This window comes from Mustelus asterias, unplaced genomic scaffold (assembly GCF_964213995.1).
Source record: "Mustelus asterias unplaced genomic scaffold, sMusAst1.hap1.1 HAP1_SCAFFOLD_94, whole genome shotgun sequence".
NCBI lineage: Eukaryota > Metazoa > Chordata > Chondrichthyes > Carcharhiniformes > Triakidae > Mustelus > Mustelus asterias.
In genome coordinates this window covers 779,517-802,213 of record NW_027590142.1, presented here as the reverse complement: position 1 = coordinate 802,213, position 22,697 = coordinate 779,517, and the positions used below count along the sequence as shown (strand labels likewise).

The 22,697-nt window shown below is 45.0% G+C and overlaps 1 protein-coding gene across 1 annotated transcript in view; it reads right to left on the bottom strand.

Moving 5' to 3' along the window:
- The window catches only part of LOC144484164 (uncharacterized), a 58,888-nt gene extending 38,010 nt beyond the window's left edge, over positions 1-20,878 (bottom strand). Inside the window, 3 exon segments of the mRNA XM_078202707.1 lie at positions 5,453-5,562; positions 5,565-6,334; positions 19,839-20,878. Of these exon segments, the coding sequence (XP_078058833.1) occupies positions 5,453-5,562; positions 5,565-6,334; positions 19,839-20,845 (1,887 nt within the window). The 5' untranslated portion in view covers positions 20,846-20,878.
- Positions 20,879-22,697: the final 1,819 nt, after the last annotated feature.

The following is a 22,697-nucleotide window of genomic DNA, read 5'->3' as shown; positions in this document are numbered from 1 at the left end:
ACTGAGGGAGAATTTAGCATAGCCAATGCACCCTAACCAGCGCATCTTTCAGACTGTGGGAGGAAACAGGAGCAGCTGGAGGAAACCCAGGCAGACACGGGGAGAACATGCAGACACCACATGGACAGTGACCCAAGCCGAGAATCGATCCCTGGCGCTGTGAGGCAGCAATGCCAACCACTGTGCCACCGTGCCGCAGCTGGCGTAGTGTACTGGCGAGAGAGATCTTCAAGCTCTGATTAGCCTCAACATTTGAAACTGTGTGAATAAGGGGATTGTATAGAATCAGATAAAGGGACAGCATGAACCAGTTCTCTTGTATTCCTGTCTAAGATAATGAGAGAAAGTGGTGTCAGTAATTGAGGATCCAATTCAATTAATCTGGTGACCAAATTGACCAATTGTCATGTTCCAACAGGCCCAACTCTGACGTGTGGTAACGGTCACTTTGGGGATAAAAGTAGAGGTTCTGAAGGTCTTCCTTGTGAACCAAATTCTGAAGACTCCCAAGGCTGAATTCCAAGGAAATTCCTGTCAAAGAAGGAGCCAGAGTCCCAAAGCTGAATTCCACAAGAATTCCTGTCAAAGAAGGAGCCAGAGAGGGTTACTCTTCTACGGACTGATCACCCGCATGAAGCTGTGAAAGTCAATGTCGTAAAGTTTATTTATTAGTCACAAGTCGGCTTACATTCACGCTGCAATGAAGTTACTGTGAAATTCCCCTAGTTGCCACACTCTGGCGCCTGTTCAGGTACACTGAATGAGAATTTAGCATGGCCAATCCACCTAACCTTCACATCATTGGGCTGTGGGAGGAAACCGGAGGACCTGGAGGAAACCCATGCAGACATGGGGAGAATGTGCAGACTCCGCACAGACAGTGACCCAAGCCGGGAATTGAACCCGGGTCCCTGGCACTGTGAGGCAGCAGTAACCACTGTGCCACCGTGCTCAGTTGTTCAGTAAACCTTTTTCATTCAATAAACTTCTTTTTAAATTTACTATCCAGAGAATTCTGCCTTTACCACAAAGAGGGCAGGGAACAGATAAAGAGAAACCATTTGTGTCCAGAACATTGTGAACATCCTTTTACTCTGGTTGTCTTTGATCCTCAAGTCATTTTCTGTTTGTTTTAACCATGTTCTGTTTCATTAATGAACTTTCATCAGTAAAAATATTTGATTTTTCTGGACTTTTCCTGATGAGATTGATGTACTTTAGGGAAAGTGGGTGAGAGGGGTTGGCAGGCTCTTTAACAGAAAGTGAGTCCCTCTAAGGTAATTGGCAAAGGGGTCAGAGGGGGAGGTGAGATTTTAAATTTTGACACAGTGAGTTGTTCTGATCTGCTTGAAAGATTCAATGGAATCTTTCCAAAGGGAAAAGACTTGAAAGGGAAGAATTTGCAGGACTGTGGGGACAGATCAGATTGGTAGGATGAATCAGAGAGTCGTTTCAAAGAGATAGCAGGGCACGATGGGCTGAATGGACTCCTGCAGCCTGTCAATCTCAGCCTCCTGCTTTTGTGCAGGTTAAAAGGGACAGATTTCAGTGCAGCCTCTCCCCTGTATCTGTATTTATAGAGACAGGTTTCTCTTTAGCTCTGAGTGACCGATATAACAATTGGTTGGAGGCTCATTTCCCAGTCAGTCCTCCAGCAGCTTCCTGTCTCTCTATTAGTGCGACGCCCAGGGCAGTTTCCCAACTGGGGCGCAGGCCCCGTTATTCTCAACTAAATTCAGCCCTCAGCTCCGTCGCCTGGCTGTCATTGACACGAGCAATAGAGAGACAGAAAGGTGCCCCAGGCTCAAATGGGAAGTCGAAATGTGTGCCTTTAAATGAACTGTTAGGATCTCTGATGATCAACAATTTTAAAAAAAATTCTAAACCCAGTGAGTAAATTAAAGAATCACACGACAAAACTTCAAGTTTATGGCGTTTACTCCAACAAACTGGAAGCAACAGTGACTAAACACTTTTTTATAGCCCTTAAACTGTACAATTAAACTTTGCCCTTTTACTCTTAACACCATTAAATATCCACTCAATGGATATATTTTACCCTGCCTTGGAATGTTGACATACTTTCTCCAAAAACCAGCCCAAAGTGATTCTTCACTCCCCAAGGGTTTATTTCCATTGTTTTCCTTTTCCAGTCTGGCAACCTTTAATCCCAGAACTGTCCTTCACAGTGATGGTTCTCCTGGACATTTTCCCACTAACACAAGCAAGGCGAATCTTCCAGCCTTGTTTCACAATCCTCAGGAATTTGTGACCAACATTCGACATCGGAGCAGAAGTCGGCCATTTGGCCCTTTGAGTCTGCTCCACCATTTATTTACATCATGGCTGATCTGTTTGTGTTGCGTTCTCGTGCTATACCCGATACTTTTGATGCCCTTATCCAACAAGAATTAGTATAAAGGCAAAATTCTGCTGTTGTTGGAATCTGAAACAAAAACAGAAAATGCTGGACAATCTCAGCAAGTCTGACAGCATCTGTAAAGAGAGAATAGACACAGCATTTTGAGTCAGGATGACCCTTTGTCAGAGCTGAAGACAAGGAAAATCGGACAAAAGTTATACTGTGAAGGTCAAGAATTGGGAAGCAATCTATTAAACCTCCTCTGAACCACTTTCAATGCATTTGTATCATTTCTTAAAGAGGAGACAAAGCTGCACCCAGTGTTCAAGATGCAGTTTCAGCAACGCCCTGTATAACTGAAGCATAGTAAGAAGTTTAACAACACCAGGCTAAAGTCCAACAGGTTTATTTGGTAGCAAACGCATTTGCTACCAGATAAACCTGTTGGACTTTAACCTAGTGTTGTTAAACTTCTTAGTGTGTTTACCCCAGTCCAACACCGGCATCTCAACATCATAACTGAAGCATAACATCTTTACTCCGATGTTCAATTTCTCTTGTAATAAAGGATAGCATTACATTTGTCAGAGCTTTGATTTATTTGAACTAAGATTTATGGGTGTTCTCTTATTTACAATAACCTCTCTAATCATAAATCACACCAGGTTCCAGTGTCTTAACCATGTGGCAAGAAAGAACACTTAAAATCGTGAATTCAGAAAGTTTATTAATCATTAAAAATGTAACAAGTCAGAAAGATAAAAACAGAGTGGCGATTAACAGTTAATAGAGAAAGTTTAACTTTAACAATTGAACAGACTTCTCTCCATCCCTCTCAGACCAGGACATGAAGTGACCGCTCCAAAAACATGGATAACTTGTAAAACCAACAGCTCTCCACATCTCTCTGTAAACATATCTCCCTCCACCTCTCTCTACCAAATTACCTTCTCAAGACCACCTTTTTATACTTTAAAAATGCCGAAAGCCTATCTTAGCCAATTCCCATAAATCTTCAATTATAAACTAAAATAGACATGAGTTTCAGATGATTTGAAAACAAATGAACTGTCTGCTGAAAGGGTTAACTTTTCTACAGAACCTAAAGGGGTGGGGAGTGAGCAGAAAAAACTTGGCCCACAATTACATCACTTTACACAAGTTTAAAACAAAACAAACTGGATTGTAAACTTCATCTCTTAATTTTTTTGTTATATTCCAGAACGTAATTATTTTAATTTGATCAGTTTTTGTGAGGGATGGATAACTTCTGTTCTTTATAAACTGCTTCACTCATTCTGTTTATTCTACATGGGCTCGGAGAATCAGAACCCAGACTTTATCATCCTTATCCTTTTTCTCCCTTTGCCACCATTCCCTCTGTTTTACGGGAGGGTCGTGGGGATTCCAATCAGAACTAATCATTTTATCATAAAAGTTAAACACTGCGGATGCTGGAATCTGAAACAACAACAGAAAATGGTGGAAAAGCTCAGCAGGTCTGACAGCATCTGTGGAGACAGAATAGAGTCAATGTTTCAGGTATGGATGACTCTTCATAACTACTGTTATGAAGTGTCTTCCAGACTTGAAACATTGGCTGTATTCTCTAATAATTTTATCGATAAGTTTCTTGTTCTTCGTTTCCAAATAGCAGGTAAGAGACCTGCCCAGTCCTCACTTGAGCTCTGATTTTTTCACTGGCCATGCTTGGGTCAGTTTATAACCATTAGAATCTACTCTCAGAGGTCTGCTTTTCAGTCAAGTGCTATTTGGAGTATACCGTTACTGCACCGACTAACGGGTCACATGTCCCTCACAGTTCTTATCACAAATTCGGGATAAAATAATTTGAACAATGCCTGAGAATGCTTTTTAACTTCTTAACCAACTATCTGCCACTGTTTGTTGATTGGTCAGACCTCCTGTTCACAGATTCGGGAATCTCAGCCGCTGAACACCAGCCGGTCCTGGAATAAGATTAATTCTAACTCATTCTGAGTAAATATTCTCACCAGGTCCTCTGTCGGGCCCCTGCTGAGCAGCTTCAATGGTCCGAGATTGCAGAATCTGAGCAGTCACAGGAATGTGGTCAAGATAGCCCAGTCCCATAATGCCTCACATTCAATCTGCAGTCCTTCAATTATAACAGAATATGTGGCTGTATGTAGCTGCCTCGGCCACGATCAGCGCCAAAACTGCCTTCCTGAACTGCTACAATGCCTGAGGTGTAAGTACACCCAGAGTGCTGTTAGGGAGGGATTTCCAGCTACACATTCCAGACTTTCACTGGACTGTAGGTGGGTTCCAGATTGATATATTCCATTCGACCACACCCAAGGTGAGTTATTCCAATTCCTTTATTGTCCAGGACAATATATTTACAATATCTTTAAAACAGAAATTAAACATTCCCATTTGATTTCAGGTCTTAACATATTCTGTTAGTTTGTTCTTTATTGTCGATGTCAGGCTGGGGTTGTTCCCCTTGGAGCAAAGGAGGTTGAGGGGAGATTTGATAGAGGTGGACAATATTCTGACAGGTTTAGATAAGGTGGACAAAGAAAAGCTGTTCTCATTAGCTGATGGCACAAGGACGAGGGGGGTCACAGATTTATGGTTTTGGGTCAGAGATGCGGGGCGGGGGGGGCGGGGGGAATGGGAGGAAGAATATTTTGATGGAGTGAATGGTAATGACCTGGAACTCGCTGCCTACGAGGGTGGAGGAAGTGGAGACATAAACAATTAAAAAGGAAATTGGATGGGCATTTGGGGGAGTTTCAAACAGAAATGCTGACTAAATATCTCTGAATTTCCTAACACCCTGTCACTCTGTGATCCGTGTGAAACTGAAAACCAGGTATTCGCAACAAGACTCAAAGAGCATCAGCCCATTGGAGGCAAAGTTGTGAGACCGGCCAGTCCAGCAGAAAGAAACCCCCCGACCCTCCGCATTGACTAACTGTGAGAATGAACAAAATGCAGTCCTGGATGTAATTGAGAGCAGAAACAATAACAGCAGAATCCAACCCCTGTGAACTTGTTGGTGCCTCAGCAGCTGTGATGAAATTCTGAACCCTTTTTATACACTGAGCAGGTGGACGGTTTCTCCCCAGTGTAACCTCACTGATGTCTCAACAGGTGGGATAACTGAGTGAATTCCTTCCCACACTGAGAGCAGGTGAATGGCCTCTCCCCATGTGAACTCGCTGGTGTCTCTGCAGGTTGGATGAACGAGCGAAACCCTTCCCACACTGAGAGCAGGTAAACGGCCTCTCCCCGCTGTGAATGCGCTGATGTGTCCGCAGGACGGATGACCGAGTGAATCCCTTCCCACACTGAGAGCAGGTGAACGGCCTCTCCCCGCTGTGAATGCGCTGATGTGTCCGCAGGGCGGATGACTGAGCGAATCTCTTCCCACACTGAGAGCAGGTGAATGGCCTCTCCCCAGTGTGAACTCGCTGGTGTCTCTGCAAAGTGGATGACACGGTGAATCCCTTTCCACACTGAGAGCAGGTGTACGGCCTCTCCCCAGTATGAACGCGTTGATGTGTCTGCAGGTCGGATAACCGAGTGAATCCCTTCCCACACTGAGAGCAGGTGAATGGCCTCTCCCCAGTGTGAATTTGCTGGTGTGTCCATAGATTGGATAACTGGTTGAATCCCTTCCCACACTGAGGGCAGGTGAATGGCCTCTCCCCAGTGTGAATTCGCTGGTGTCTCTGCAAAGTGGATGACACAGTGAATCCCTTTCCACACTGAGAGCAGGTGAACGGTCTCTCTCCAGTGTGAACTCGTTTGTGTGTCTGCAGGTGGGGGAACCGAATGAATCCCTCCCCACACTCAGAGCAGATGAATGGCCTCTCCCCAGTGTGGTTGCGCCGATGAGCATCCAGCAGAGAGGGGTATCTGTATCTCTTCCCACAGTCTGCACATTTCCATGGTTTCTCCATGGTGCAGGTGTCCTTGCCTCTCCCTTGGGTGGCCAATCAGTTGAAGCCTTGTCCACACACAGAACACGGGTACAGTCTCTCCCCACTGTGAATGGTGTGATATTTATTCAGGCTGTGTAACTGGTTAAAGCTCTTCAGTCAGTGCACTGGAACACTCTCACTTGAATGTGGAAGTGTGTTGGTGCTTTTCCAGTCACACTAATGTTTGAAATCTTTTCAAATCTTCCAGATTCAATGGCCGATGATATTCAGGTCCCAAGGAATATGACTCTGCCAGATCTAGACGTGACGTTTGAGATTTTAGCCTATGATTCCTCTTTCAATATCCTGCAAAACAAGTTGACACAAGTCATCACTGTCAGTACAGGATCGAAATTCAGAACAGACAATTCCAGTTTCTATGGAACATTCTTTCTCTCTCAATCCCCAAAAGCTGTAAATCTCCATCCCACACACTCTCCCTCCATTCTCACTCTGCTGTATCTAATATTCACCCTCCCAATTCTCCTGAAGGTGCTGATTGAGGCTGATTGACAGATCCATGCTCACTGCTTCCTGTCCTGGACACAGAGAGCTGGAAATCTCCATGCAGGCTGCCAGACAGATATATGCCCATATGACTGGACTAAAAAATGTGTGGAATATACAGACTGGATTCACTTCCTTACCCTTCAGTTGCTGCAAGTCCCCAATTTCCCCCAGAATGAGAAAAGAAATGGAAAGGGGGAAACATTGATTTCCTCCCAGATGTTGTACAGAGGCAGAAGTTTCAATCATTGGCCAACTTCCGCATTGTGACGGCACAATGGAACATCGCCTGAATTAGCCAATAGGAATAAGTCTGTTCCCATGTGACGTCCTGTGGTTCCAGTGCGCAGGCCCGGGCGAACGTCCACGGGAGCCCCGCCCCCACCCATTGTTCCCTTCCCCCTGCACCAGATCCAGCCAAGGTTTCCAGGCAACCGGCTGACGGCTCCGGCCAGAGCGAGAAGCCGCTCGGTGATCTCCCCCTCCCCCCTCTCTCTACGGCGGCGGCTGCTCCAAAAAGAGATCGAGAGCGACCGCTGGCGGCAGCCGCACTGCGCCTGCTCCGGACAGCTCTGCTCAGCAGCGCTCTCTGCGCCTGCTCCGGACAGCTCGGCTCAGCAGCGCTCTCTGCGCCTGCGCGCTGGGCTGCCAGCTGAGGGAGTGGGGGAGGGGACTTTGCAAAATCTCTTCCCATCATTTTCTTCCAAGTCCCGCAGTTTGATTTGAAACAGAACAGCTTCTGTTTGTAGCTTCACCACAGACTCAAACTTCACCACAGACTCAAACTTCACACACAGACTCAAACTTCACCACAGACTCAAACTTCACACACAGACTCAAACTTCACCACAGACCCAAACTTCATACACAGACGCAAACTTCACACACAGACTCAAACTTCACCACAGACTCAAACTTCACACACAGACTCAAACTTCACCACAGACTCAAACTTCACACACAGACTCAAACTTCACCACAGACTCAAACTTCACCACAGACTCAAACTTCACCACAGACTCAAACTTCACCACAGACTCAAACTTCACCACAGACTCAAACTTCACACACAGACTCAAACTTCACCACAGACTCAAACTTCACACACAGACTCAAACTTCACCCACAGACTCAAACTTCACCACAGACTCAAACTTCACACACAGACTCAAACTTCACCACAGACTCAAACTTCACCACAGACTCAAACTTCACACACAGACTCAAACTTCACCCACAGACTCAAACTTCACCACAGACTCAAACTTCACACACAGACTCAAACTTCACCACAGACTCAAACTTCACCACAGACTCAAACTTCACACACAGACTCAAACTTCACCACAGACTCAAACTTCACACACAGACTCAAACTTCACACACAGACTCAAACTTCACCACAGACTCAAACTTCACACACAGACTCAAACTTCACCACAGACTCAAACTTCACACACAGACTCAAACTTCACCACAGACCCAAACTTCATACACAGACGCAAACTTCACACACAGACTCAAACTTCACCACAGACTCAAACTTCACACACAGACTCAAACTTCACCACAGACTCAAACTTCACACACAGACTCAAACTTCACCACAGACTCAAACTTCACCACAGACTCAAACTTCACCACAGACTCAAACTTCACCACAGACTCAAACTTCACCACAGACTCAAACTTCACACACAGACTCAAACTTCACCACAGACTCAAACTTCACACACAGACTCAAACTTCACCCACAGACTCAAACTTCACCACAGACTCAAACTTCACACACAGACTCAAACTTCACCACAGACTCAAACTTCACCACAGACTCAAACTTCACACACAGACTCAAACTTCACCCACAGACTCAAACTTCACCACAGACTCAAACTTCACACACAGACTCAAACTTCACCACAGACTCAAACTTCACCACAGACTCAAACTTCACACACAGACTCAAACTTCACCACAGACTCAAACTTCACACACAGACTCAAACTTCACACACAGACTCAAACTTCACCACAGACTCAAACTTCACCACAGACTCAAACTTCACCACAGACTCAAACTTCACACACAGACTCAAACTTCACCACAGACTCAAACTTCACACACAGACTCAAACTTCACACACAGACTCAAACTTCACCACAGACTCAAACTTCACCACAGACTCAAACTTCACCACAGACTCAAACTTCACACACACACTCAAACTTCACCACAGACTCAAACTTCACCACAGACTCAAACTTCACCACAGACTCAAACTTCACCACAGACTCAAACTTCATCCTCTGGACAACATCTGTGAGGAAAACACTTTCTTTCTCCCACTGGGAAATACAGAGACAGAGAAATTCTCTGGAACTGGAATTAGAGCCAAATATACTGAGGGGGAAAATGTTTGTGATTTTGTGGAACCTGTTTTTATTGTCTGAGCTTTTTAAAGTGTAATTTATCTTGTCTATTCAAATACTGTTTCTTAATGAATGATTCAGTGATGTTAATTTTAGGTTAATTTTTAAAGTCAATTTTTAAAAAAATGAAACATTGTCTTTCAGATTATTCTATTGGGATTTGTGGGAATTTGTTTATTATAAGGTGACCATGAGGATCGTAACAACATTAATATGTCTGGTGTTGTTATATGGTGCATATGATGTGGAGATGCCGGTGTTGGACTGGGGTAAACACAGTAAGAAGTCTCATAACACCTGGTTAAAGTCCAAATGGTTTATTTGGAATTACGAGCTTTCAGAGCGCTGCTCCTTCTCACCTGATGAAGGGGCAGCGCTCTGAAAGCTTGTGATTCCAAATAAACCTGTTGGACTTTAACCTGGTGTTGTGAGACTTCTTACTATATGGTGCATAATGGGTATGTTATTTATGGATTTGTATTACAGTTGATTTTGTTTAATTCCAGAATAGTATTGTAACTACACTGTATATTTTCCAGTTAAAGAGTCAGCAGAGCACAAGATAAATCAATTCAGCAGCTTGAGTCCGTGCCAAGTCTCTGTAGGGGAATCCACTCAGTGCCATTTTTCCTCGATATCCCTGTTCCCCAGAACGTTTAATTCCTTCAAGTGCCCGAGCAATTTTATTTTGAAATCACTGGTCGTCTCCACTTCCACCACTCTCATCGTCAGTGAGTTCCAGAACATAATTGCTTGCTCCCTAAGTCAAGTTCTTCCGCACCCATCTGTATCTCTAATCATGTAATAGAGTGCTGAATATTGCATACATTTTTACTTCACTAAATATGCAAATTTTTTATATGCTGAGACACAATCCTGTGTGAAGATTTCAGGAATATGTGTCCTGTACGTGAAACAGTCAGCACGGATCTGTCGATTAGGATGAATCAGCACCCTCAGGACAATGTCTATTTCAGGTCGAGCAAAGTGAGAATGGAGGGAGAGTGTTTGGGATGGAGATTTACAAATTTTCAAGAATGAGAGGAAAGAATGTTCCACAGAAACTAGAATTGTCTGTTCTGAGTTTTTATCCTGTACTGACAGCAATGATTTTTGTGAATTTCTTTCACAGGCTATTAGAAGGGGAGAGCTTACAGACACAAATCTCAACAAACATGACGTTAGGATCTGACAGAGTCACCCAATTATTTAGGATCTGAATACCATCAGCATTTGAAACTGGAATGGGAAATGTTTGTCTGTCCCTTCAAACTGTTTAAACATCAGTGTGACTGGAAAATCACTGAGACACATCCACTCGAGTGAGAGTATTCCAGTGAACTGACTGTGGAAAGAGCTTTAACCAGTTACACAGCCTGGAAAAGATTGAAGGATTCACAGTGAGGAGAGAGACCATGTCTGTGTTAACTGTGGGGTCAAACCTTCATCTGAACCTGGAGATGTACAAAGACACTCAGACCATGGAAATGTAGGGACTGTGGGAAGGGATTCAATTGTCCCTCGAAGCTGGAAACCCTTCGATGCAGCCACACTGTGGAGACACCGTTCACCTGCTCTGAGTTTGGAAGGGGATTTCGTGATTCATCCACCCTGAGGAATCACCAGCGACTTCACATCAGGGAGAGGCCATTCACCTGCTCTGAGTGTGGGAAGAAATTCAGCGATTCGTCTGCCCTGCTGACACACCAGCGGGTTCACAATGGGGAGAGACCATTCACCTGTTGTGTGTGTGGAAAGGGATTCACTCAGTCATCTACCCTGTAGAACCACCAGCGATTTCACACGGGTGAGGGACTGTTCCCCTGCTCGGAGCGTGGGAAGGGATTCACTCACTCATCCCTCCCGCTGACACACCAACGCATTCACACTGGGCCGAGGCCATTCATCTGCTCCGAGTGTGGGAAGGGATTCACTCAATTATCTAGTCTGCTGAGACACAAAGGATTACACACTGGGGAAAGGCCATTCATCTGATGTGTGTGTGGGAAGTGACTCAGTCAATCATCCAGTCTGCTGGAATACTGAGGCACCTCCCCCAATAAGAAACCTGTTAAATGCTCTGACTGTGGGAGCTGCTTTAAAACCTTAGCCTACCTGAGGGTCGACCAGCGCATTCACACTGAGGAGACCCCGTTCAGGCGCTCTCACTGTGCAAAGAGGTTTAGAACATCATCTGACCTACTGAAACATCAGGGAATTCATACTGGGGAGAGACCCTGATAATTCCCACTCACTTTCAGCAATTTCTCATAAAACCTACCAGATTGGAAGCTTCTGCCTGAAATTTTATTTTCCTTCAGTTTCCAAACTGAGACCATTCACTTGCTCAGTGTGTGGGAAAGGATTCACTTGTTCACCCAAGCTGCTGAGACACCATGGCAGGCACACCCATTAGTGACCTTTTGGATGCTCTGACTGTGGCTGTTAATTATATCAATAGAGGTGAAGTTTATTCAGATGGAGGGCACTGATTAGATAGTTATAATGAGCAGGTAAAAAGTGGGACTCACTAATATAACCTGGAGTCAGAGTTGAACCTGTAATGTTTGATTCTGTGAACAAATCTAGACCAAATAAAGATTGACTCCACCCCAAGGCTGTCAGGATTATAACATGGTAACAGAAAATGCTTGTCTAATGGTGAAGGTTGGAAACTAAAAGAAAGTATATTTCAGACAGAAGCTTCCAATCCCAGCAGCTTTTGTGAGAAATGACTGAAAGGCAGTGGGAATTGTCAGGGTCTGATTACCTGCTGATACTCTCGGAGTCTGAACCATACAACCAGTGGAAGAATGAAGTGGCGATGTGGACACGGGTTACATCCCGATCAAGGAGGAAACAAGATCTGGCTTTGGCACTGTCACTTCCTAACACAAGGAAAATCAGCAACAAAGCATTTTCTGATCAGCCAAACTGCAAGTTGATACCTGCACTGGCACGGATGATTCATGTAAAGAATTCACTTCAGGTGGTTGGAGGGTAGAATCCCTGTCAATTGGTCTATGGGAGAAATCCCTAATTCCCCTCTGTGCCGGGCGATCGCCCTCCTGCTTTAAAGGTATACAATTAGTTCCATTTTCAGTCATCAATTATCTGATTGTTCCATGAAAATCATAGAAGAATCATAGAAACCCTACAGTGCGGAAGGAGGCCATTCGGCCCATCGAGTCTGCACCGACCACAATCCCACCCAGGCCCTACCCCCACATATTTACTTGCTAATCCCTCTAACCTACGCATCTCAGGACTCTAAGGGGCAATTTTTAACCCGGCCAATCAACCTAACCCGCACATCTTTGGACTGTGGGAGGAAACTGGAGCACCCGGAGGAAACCCACGCAGACACGAGGAGAATGTGCAAACTCCACACAGACAGTGACCCGAGCCGGGAATCGAACCCGGGACCCTGGAGCTGTGAAGCAGCAGTGCTAACTACTGTGCTACCGTGCTGCACACGGTAGCACAGTAGAAAAGAATTGCTGAAAGAAACAAATTATTGGAGAGACCAGAAGAGGGTTTCTTCATGTGTAACGTTTGTACTGAAGAAGAAAAAACATATTTTTCTTCGATTTGTTTTGAAACACTGTTTGTGTGAATCTTTGCGATCCCGGTCAGGACTGTTAATGTTTGCAGAGAAATTCGAACACCCAGTGATTAACTGAAAGAATTACATCACAAGACTCCACATTTTTAAACAAAAACAAACTTTACTGTATGTTTAAATAAAATTTAAAAAGACAACATTACAAATTGAATACTACACTCAATAAAGATTTATGATATAAACCTAGTTCTATTTTTTTACCTCACCCCAAGAGTTTCTTTATACTTAATGATATCTTGAAGGTTCATTCACTTCTGTTCCTAGGACCATCCCAAAGCTCTCCACAATTCACTTTAATTCTCCCCAGTACTCCAGATATTCTCCAAGCTCCAAGAGTTTATAGGAGTCTATCCATTATCTTTTCATTAAACAAGCTTCCAATTTTCCTTTAAGCTCTCAAACTGTGGACTCCTCAGTCCAAACATGGGCTTCACTGCATTCTTGCTGAGGGATTTAACCGTTGGAAACCCCCCTGGTTTCTAATGGTCCTCAAGGCTTCTAGTCCCACAGCTCCTGGTCCCACAACTGGTGGCTTCCAAGCTAACTGCAGACTGTCCTCTGGAACCAGGTCATTGATTGGAAAGGACTCAAAGGTTCCGGGGAAAAGGCAGGAGAATGGGATTGAGATTTATCAGCCATGATCGAATGGCACAGCAGATTCGATGGGCCGAATAGCCTAATTCTGCTCCTATATCTTATGGTCTAATTCTAACCAAGTCTCCACCCTGAATCACATATCCCCATGGTAACAGAGACCAGGTGGAATATCTGTCAGATATTTAGCTTCAAAACTAAACCCTTTTTCCCTGAGGTCTGCATGAAGAATTCACCGAACAAAAACAGTACAATAATTGTCAGACCCAATGTCTCCAGCTAAAAGATCCAGCCGACCTTTTACAGTTCTTACCTCTCGAGTTTTGACTTCTTAAACCAACATGGGCCATGCTTTGTGACTGCAAATTCCCTGAGGGTGTTTTTGTCAGATTCTCAATCCAGGTTTTCCATTTTTTAAAAGCAATTCTTGCAACTAATTCTTATTTCTAAAACATAGGAATTATGAAATTAGATTTTTGGAACAAAAACAGGAAAAAATGGAAATGTATCACCTTCATAATATCCCATTTAGAATATTACAATATACAACATGCTGTATATCTTAACAACAGTCATGATCTTATTGAATGGTGGAGCAGGCTCGAAGGGCCAAATGGCCTCCTCCTGTTCCTAAATCCAATGTTTTCCTATGTTGATCTATCTTATAACTTGCAACAGACACAATAATCCCTCCATTGTCCACTTCACATTCACAAGTCCAGCTTGGTAACAGCACACTGCTGGGTTCCATGTCCAGGAATCTCAGTCCACTGAAGATGGAAATTACTGCTTGCAGTCTTTTCTGAAAGTTTTCTTTTTACAATAATTATAATCCAAAGTTCCTCCTGCAAAAGGAGAGTCTTCATTGCTGTTCATTTGTGAAGTGTCAAGTTCTATTTTGAAAACAATCTGTTCAGAGTTCACATTTTGAAATTTATTTTCTTCCATGTTTGTAGTTCCTCCATTGTTTAAATCCAGAGAGAATATTCCACTCAATTCCACATTGAAACTGTCTTCTTCTAGCTCTGTTATAGCTGATTCCTTTATTGTCCAGGACAATATATTCACAATATCTTTAAAACAGAAATTAAACATTCCCATTTGATTCCAGACAGTAACATATTCTGTTAGTTTGTTCTTTATTGTCAATGTCAGGCTGGGGTTGTTCTCCTTGGAGCAAAGGAGGTTGAGGGGAGATTTGATAGAGGTGGACAAGATTCTGACAGGTTTAGATAAGGTGGACAAAGAAAAGCTGTTCCCAGTAGCTGAAGGGACAAGGACGAGGGGAGACACAGATTTCTTGTTTTGGGTCAGAGATGCAAGGGGTGGGGGGGGGGGGCAGGGGAGATGTGAGGAAGAATATTCTGATGCAGCGAATGGTAATGACCTGGAACTCGCTGCCTACAAGGGTGGAGGAAGTGGAGACAATAAACAATTAAAAAGGAAATTGGATGGACATTTGGGATGTTCCAAACAGAACAAAGAGCAAAGAAAATTTTGTTTTCTTTAAACAAAAAAAAACAAAGAAAATCCATCAAGACACCATTTGACTGAGTGTGGCAGAAAGGGACCTACACAGGGTTGGAATCGGTGGGAGTTGGGGGGCGGGGGGAACTCTCCACCGGTTGGGGATATACCAGGTACAGACGAGGATGGCTGTGGTTGTTGGAGGTCAGTCATCACTGCAAGGGTCACTGCAGGGTTCATCTAAAACTCTGCTGGCCATGTTTAAACTCACATTAAGTGTTATTCCACTATCACCCTCGTGCACGATGATCCACCCAGTAAAGCAACAACTTAATATTAAAATTCTCATCCTTGGTTTCAAATCACTCCATGACCTTGCCTGTCCCAATATCTATAATCTCCTATCAGCCCCACAAACCTCAATATATTACACTGCTCTAATTCTGGTCTTTAGTTTGTCCCTGACCTTGCTTCACCATTGCAAGCTCTACCTTCAGTTGCTTAGGCTCCAACCTCTGGAATACCATCCCTACACGTCTCCAACTCTCCACCTCGCTTTACTCCTTTAAGACACCCCTTAAAATCGACCACTTTGACCAAACGTTTGGTCATCTAACCTAATATCTTCTTTGTGGCTCAATATCATACTTTACTTTACAATGCTCCTTGGATGTTTTATTACTTTAAGGCGCTATATAAATATATTTTGTTGTTCCTCATGTCTCCTGGGCCTAATCATTTTCAGCGGCTTCATTAATTACCGTCTCCCCACCGTAGGGTGGGAAACGGGGATGTTCACTGATGATTGCAGTGTATATTACCATTCACAACTCTGAATACTGAAGCTGCCCGCATGCAGCGCAGGACCAGGACAACATTCAGGTTGGAGCTGATTGTCAATTCATATTGACACCACATAATTATCAGGAAATATCTATTTCCAGCAAGAAAATCTAACCATCTTCCCTTGATATTCAATGGCATTACCATCAGTGAATGTCCCACCAGCAATAACTTTGGGGTTACCATTGACCAGTCATTTAAATACTGTGGTTACAAAAGCAGATCAGAGGTTGGGAGCTTTGTGGCAGGTTACTCACTTAATGACTCCCCAAAGGCTTGCCATGATTCACAAGGTATAAATCAGGAGTAAGGTGGAATATTCCCTACCTGGATGAGTGTATCTGCAACAATTTTGTAGATCCTATCCAGGACAAAGTAGCCGGCCTGATCAGCATCTCAAATACCACCTTAAACATCCACCATTAGCCCATAATGGTGGAAGTGTATCCCACAGATTAGATGCACTGCAAGAAATCACCAAGGCTGTTTTCACAGCATGTTCCAAACCCTAACTTCTACCACTTGAAAAACAAGTGCAGCCAGCGTATGGGAATGCCACCATCTGCAAATTGTACTCCACATCACACACCATTCTGACTTGAAAATCAATCACCATTCCTTCTCTGTCACTGCATCAAATTCCTGGAACTCCCTAACAGCGTTGTGGGTATACCTACACCAGATGGATTGCAGCGATTCAAGAAAGTGGCTCACTTTCTTCACAAGGGCAATCAGTGATGCACAATGAATGTTGGCCTTGCCAGCCACATTCACATCCCCTGAAAGAATAAAACAAAATCCTCATCCCTGGTATCATTCTCAGTCATGAGGACTGCAATTATCAATGAACAGCTCCGCTTTTGACTTTATGATGGGGGGGAGGGTCATTGGTGGAGCAACTGAGGGTGGATGGGCCCAGGACACTACCCTAGGGCTGAGATGATTGGCCTCCAACAACCGCGATCATCCTCCTCTGTGCGGGATGTGGCTCTCGGCGGTGGAGAGTTTCCCCCTGATTCCCATTGACTTCAATGTTAATCGGGTTGCTTGATGCCACGCACAGTCAAATGCTGCCTTGATGTCAATGGCAATCACTCCAACATCACCCAGTTCAACTCTTTTGTCCATGTTTGGACAAAGGCTGTAAATGAGGCAGGAGGTGAGTGGTTCGAGGTGGAACCCAAAATGAGCATCAGTGAGCAAGTTGTTGCTGTATAAATGCTGCTTGATCGCACCGTTGGCAACAACATCTTCCATCATTTTGCTGATGATCGAGACGAGAGACATTGGAGGGCAGTTGGCCAGTTTGGATTTTTCCTTATCCATTGTCTTCAGCTGTTTATTGATATCCCTTGAAGTGAATCGAATTGGCTGAAGATGGGCATCTGTGATACTGGGGACCTCAGGATGGATAATCCATATGGAGAGATTAGAGAAGCTGGAATTGCACTCTATAGAGCAGGAAAGGTGAAGGAAAGATTTAATAGAGATATTCAAACTTTTGAGAGGTTTTGATAAAATGCATGTCTGTTTCCATTGGTTTAGAACCAAAAGACATCGGGTGGAATTTCATGAAAAAAATTCGAAGTGCTGAATGAGTGAGAAAAGTTTCAAACTCGTTTCTTGGGCAAATTAAAAAAAAGCAATCTTGTGGCACTGAGTCAAAAACAGTCACAATATAATCCTCACTGCAGGAGGAAGGGGAGGAACCTAAACTTGCTGGGGAAGCCAGCTGCTGATCTGGAGGGGTGTCATTGTGCATGCGCTCCATCCTCCCAGTTTCCAGCTTCAGTGGACATCTCCCCTCCCCACAGAAATCGCCCCGCCAATCTCCTCATCTGTAGCGTTTCCCCCAAATCACCAACCCCTCCCCGCAGTCAGCATCCCTGCAGAGTTCCCCCTCTCGCCCCCTCCCTGATCACCACCCCTGCAGTTTCCCCGATCACCAGCTCCCTCCCCCCATCAGGACTCCTGCAGAGCTCCCCCCCGCAACCCCCTCCTCAATCACCACCCCTGCAGAGTTTCCCAATCACCACTCCCTCCCCCTAGTCAGCTTCACCGTCCCACGGAGTGACCCAGGGGTCCATTGGCGCCTCGAGGGAGGAGGGGGGCCTGGGGACGGTGCTGGGTCCTTCCACCCGGGGGATTCCGGCCGATGGGATGCAGCGCTTTCCGACTCCCCCTTTCCTGACACCGGTGCATCTCAAGAGCAGCAGGGTGAACAGCAAGGCAAGGATACATCCATATCACCAGGAAGACGGCTGGACCCCTCTAGATCCCAGCTCTCCAGCAGACACCTGCCAGGGACATCACAGGCAAATGGGTGCGGAGTGCAGCTGGCTGCCTCCAGTTCTGATGTGCATCCTGGGGGGACGTGTTGATGTGGCGCTGGACCACGGGAGATGGAGATGTTGTGGGGTCGCCAGGAGGGCACGGGTGAAAGTCTATATGAGAAAGGTTTAGGGAATTGGGCTCTGTTGACGATTACATCCACCTGTTTTATAGCCCTGTTAACTATCGGCCCTTCGTGTTATTGCATTGTTAGTTTCACCAATAAATGTCCAAAGATGTGCAGGTTAGGTTGATTGGCCATACTAAATTGATCCGAGTGTCAGGGGGATTAGCAGGGTAAATGTGTGAGGTTGCGGGAGTAGGGCCTGGGTGGGATTGTGGTCGGAACAGGCTCGATGGGCTGAATGGCCTCCTTCTGTACTGTATTGATTCTATTCTATTCTCTATAAAATTACAGCACAGAAACAAGCCCTTTGGCCCTCCAAGCCTGTGGCAACCATGCTGCCCGTCTGAACTAAAACCCCCTACCTTTCCGGGGACCATATCCCACTATTCCTATGCTATTCATATATTTGTCAAGACACATCTTAAAAGTCACTATCGTATCTGCTTCCCCTACCTTCCCCGGCAACGAGTTCCAGGCACCCACCACCCTCTGTGTAAAAAACCTGCCTTGTACATCTCCTTTAAACCTTGCCCCTCACACCTTAAACCTATGCTCCTGGGAATTGACTCTTCCACCCTGGGAAAAAGCTTCTGATTATCCACTCTGTCCGTGCCCCTCATAATATTGTAGACTTCTATCAGGTTGCCCTCCTCAACCTCCGTTGTTCCAGTGAGAACAAACCAAGTTTCTCCAACTTCTCCTCATAGCTAATGCCCTCCACACCAGGCAACATCCTGATAAATATTTTCCGTACCCTCTCCAAAGCCTCCACATCCTTCTGGTAGTGTGGTGACCAGAATTGAACACTAGATTCCAAGTGCGGTCGAACTAAGGTTCTATAAAGCTGCAACATGACTTGCCAATTTTTAAACTCAATGCCCCGGCCGATGAAGGCAAGCATGCCGTATGCCTTCTTGACTATCTTCCCCACCCGCATTGCCACTTTCAATGACCTGTGTACCTGTACACCCAGATCCCTCTGCCTATCAATACTCTTAAGGGTTCTGCCATTTACTGTACATATCTCATCTGTATTAGACCTTCCAAAATGCATTACCTCACATTTGTCCAGATTAAACTTCATCTGCCATCTCTTCGCCCAAGTCTCCAACTGATCTATGTCTTGCTGTATCCTCTGCCGGTCCCCATCGTTATCCGCAATTCCACCAACCTTTGTGTCGTCCACAAACTTACCAATAAAACCAGTTACATTTTCCTCCAAATCATTTACATATATTACAAACAGCAAAAGTCCCAGCACTGATCCCTGAGGAATGTCACTTGTCACAGCCCTCCATTCAGAAATGTACCTTTGCACTGCCAACCTCTGTTTTCTTCTGACTAAATATCTCTAAACGTCCTAACACCCTGTCACTCTGTGATCCTTGTGACATTTGAAACCAGGTATTCACAAAAAGACTCAAAGAGCATCAGCCCACTGGAGGCTGAGACCAGCCAGTCCAGCACAAAGAAACCCTCTGACCCTTCCCATTGACCAACTGTGAGAATGAACAAAATGCAGTCCTGGATGTAATTGAGAGCAGAAACAATGACAGCAGAATCCAACCCCTGGAATCACTCATGAACTTGTTGATGTCTCAGCAGCTGGGATGAAACTGTGAATCCCTTCCCACACTGAGAGCAGATGAATGGCCTCTCCCCAATGTGAACTCGCTGGTGTGTCCGCAGGCTGGATAACTGAGTGAATCCCTTCCCACACTGAGAGCAGGTGAACGGCCTCTCCCCAGTGTGAACTCGCTGGTGTGTCCGCAGACTGGATGACTGAGTGAATCCCTTCCCACACTGAGAGCAGGTGAATGGCCTCTCCCCAGTGTGAACTCGCTGGTGCTTCTGCAGGCTGGATAACTCAATGAATCCCTTCCCACATTGAGAGCAAGTGAATGGCTTCTCCCCAGTGTGAACTCGCTGGTGTGTCTGCAAGTGGGATGACTGCGTGAATCCCTTCCCACACTGCGAGCAGATTAATGGCCTCTCCCCAGTGTGAACTCGCTGGTGTGTCTGCAGGCTGGATAACTGAGTGAATCCCTTCCCACACTGAGAGCAGGTGAACGGCCTCTCCCCAGTGTGAACTTGCTGGTGTTTCTGCAGGCTGGATAACTCAATGAATCCCTTCCCACATTGAGAGCAGGTGAACGGCCTCTCCCCAGTGTGAACTCGCTGGTGTATCTGCAGCTGGGATGACTGAGTGAATCCCTCCCCACACTGAGAGCAGGTGAACGGCCTCTCCCCAGTGTGAACTCGCTGGTGTCTCTGAAGGTGGGATGACTGAGTGAATCCCTTCCCACACTGAGAGCAGGTGAATGGCCTCTCTCCAGTGTGAACTCGCTGGTGTGACTGCAGATGGGATGACCGAGTGAATCCCTTCCCACACTGAGAGCAGGTGAACGGTCTCTCCCCAGTGTGAACTCGCTGGTGTGACTGCAGGCTGGATGACAGAGTGAATCCCTCCCCACACTGAGAGCAGATGAATGGCCTCTCCCCAGTGTGGCTGCGCCGATGAGCTTCCAGCAGAGATGGGGCTCTGTATCTCTTCCCACAGTCCCCACATTTCCATGGTTTCTCCATGGTGCAGGTGTCCTTGCCTCTCTCTTGGGTGGACAATCAGTTGAAGCCTCGTCCACACACAGAACACGGGTACAGTCTCTCCCCGCTGTGAATGGTGTGATAGTTATTCAGGCTGTGTAACTGGTTAAAGCTCTTTAGTCAGTGCACTGGAACACACTCACTCGAGTGTGGCAGTGTGTTGGTGCTTTTGCAGTCACACTGATGTTTGAAATCTTTTCAAATCAACAGACTGGACAATCATTTCTCCTTCTGGATTCAAAGGCCGATGATATTCAGCTCCCATGGAATATGACTCTGTCAGATCGAGACGTGACGTTTGAGATTTTGGCCTGTGATTCCTCTTTCAATATCCTGTAAAACGAGTTCACAAAAGTCATCAGTGTCAGTACAGGATAGAAATTCAGAACAGACAATTCTAGTTTCTATAGAACCTTTTTTCCTCTCTCATTCCCCAAAAAGCTGTGAATCTCCATCCCACACACTCTCCCTCCATTCTCACTCTGCTGTATCTAATATTCACCCTCCCAATTTTCCTGAAGGTGCTGATTGAGGCTGATTGACAGATCCATGCTCACTGTTCCCTGTCCTGGACACAGAGACCATAACAAATAGGAGTTGCAGTCGGCCATTTGGCCCATCGAGCCTTTTAAACTATTCAATGAGATAATTTGTTCATCTCCCTCAGCATTATTGTCCCCACACTAAACCCATATCCCTTGATATCTTCAATATCTAGAAACCAATCAATCTCTCTCTTGAAAATAGTTGATGACTGAGGTTTCACTGTCCTCAGGGGTTGAGAATTCCAAAGCTTTACCACATCCTTGAGTGAAGAAATCCCCCCACATATTAGCTTTTGCTCCATCCTCTTGTCTGTTCCCCATAACCCTTGACACCCTTGTCAGTCAAAAATCTGCCTAACTGGAATATATTCAATGATCCTCATCCTCAACTGGTTCCTGTGGAAGAGATATCCAAAAGACTCACAACCCTCTGAGGGAAGAGATGTCTGGAAATATATAACGTAGCTACAGTTCCATATTACAAGATATTCAGATCCCAAGGAATATGACTCTTTCTAGATTTGACGGTTGAAATTTTTGCCTGTGATTCCTCGTTCAATATCCTGTGAAATTAGTTTACAAAAGTCATCACAGTCAGTATAGGATAGAAATTCAGAGCAGACAATTCTAGTTTCTATGGAACATTCTTTCCTATTTCATTCCCAAAAAGTTGTAAATCTCCATCCATATCTATGGATTCTAGTTAAAAATGAAAGTGGATGGGCACTTGAAGGAAATAAACTTTCAGGAGAATGGGGATAGAGAGTGGGAATGGGACTGGAATGTTATACAGAGAGTCAGCATGGACTCGAGTTACCAAATGGATTCCTTCTGTGGTGTAATGGGCTTTATGACTGGAAATGTATAACATCGCTACAGCATTATATTACAATGCAAGAAATAATAATAAAAGTATTTTATTACAGAAACATAAATAATATATCTAATCTGGGTACCATATAACAACACCAGACAGATCTCTGTCCTATATAAACGTAAATGTCAGCCATCTCCTGGGGAAAGCTGCCCTTTAATTGTGAACATTAGAAAAAAGACCATCCTTTTAGACAGACAAATAAATGTGTCAAGCTGAGGGAGCAAAGGATATTTACCAGGCTGATTCAGGGAATGGCGGGACTGATGTATGAGGAGAGACTGACGAGGTTAGGATGGTTTTCGTTGGAGTTCAGATGAATGAGGGGGGATCTCACAGAGACTTATAAAATTCTAACAGGTCGAGACAGGATAGATGCAGGGAGGATGTTTCTGATGGTGGGGGAGTCCAGAAC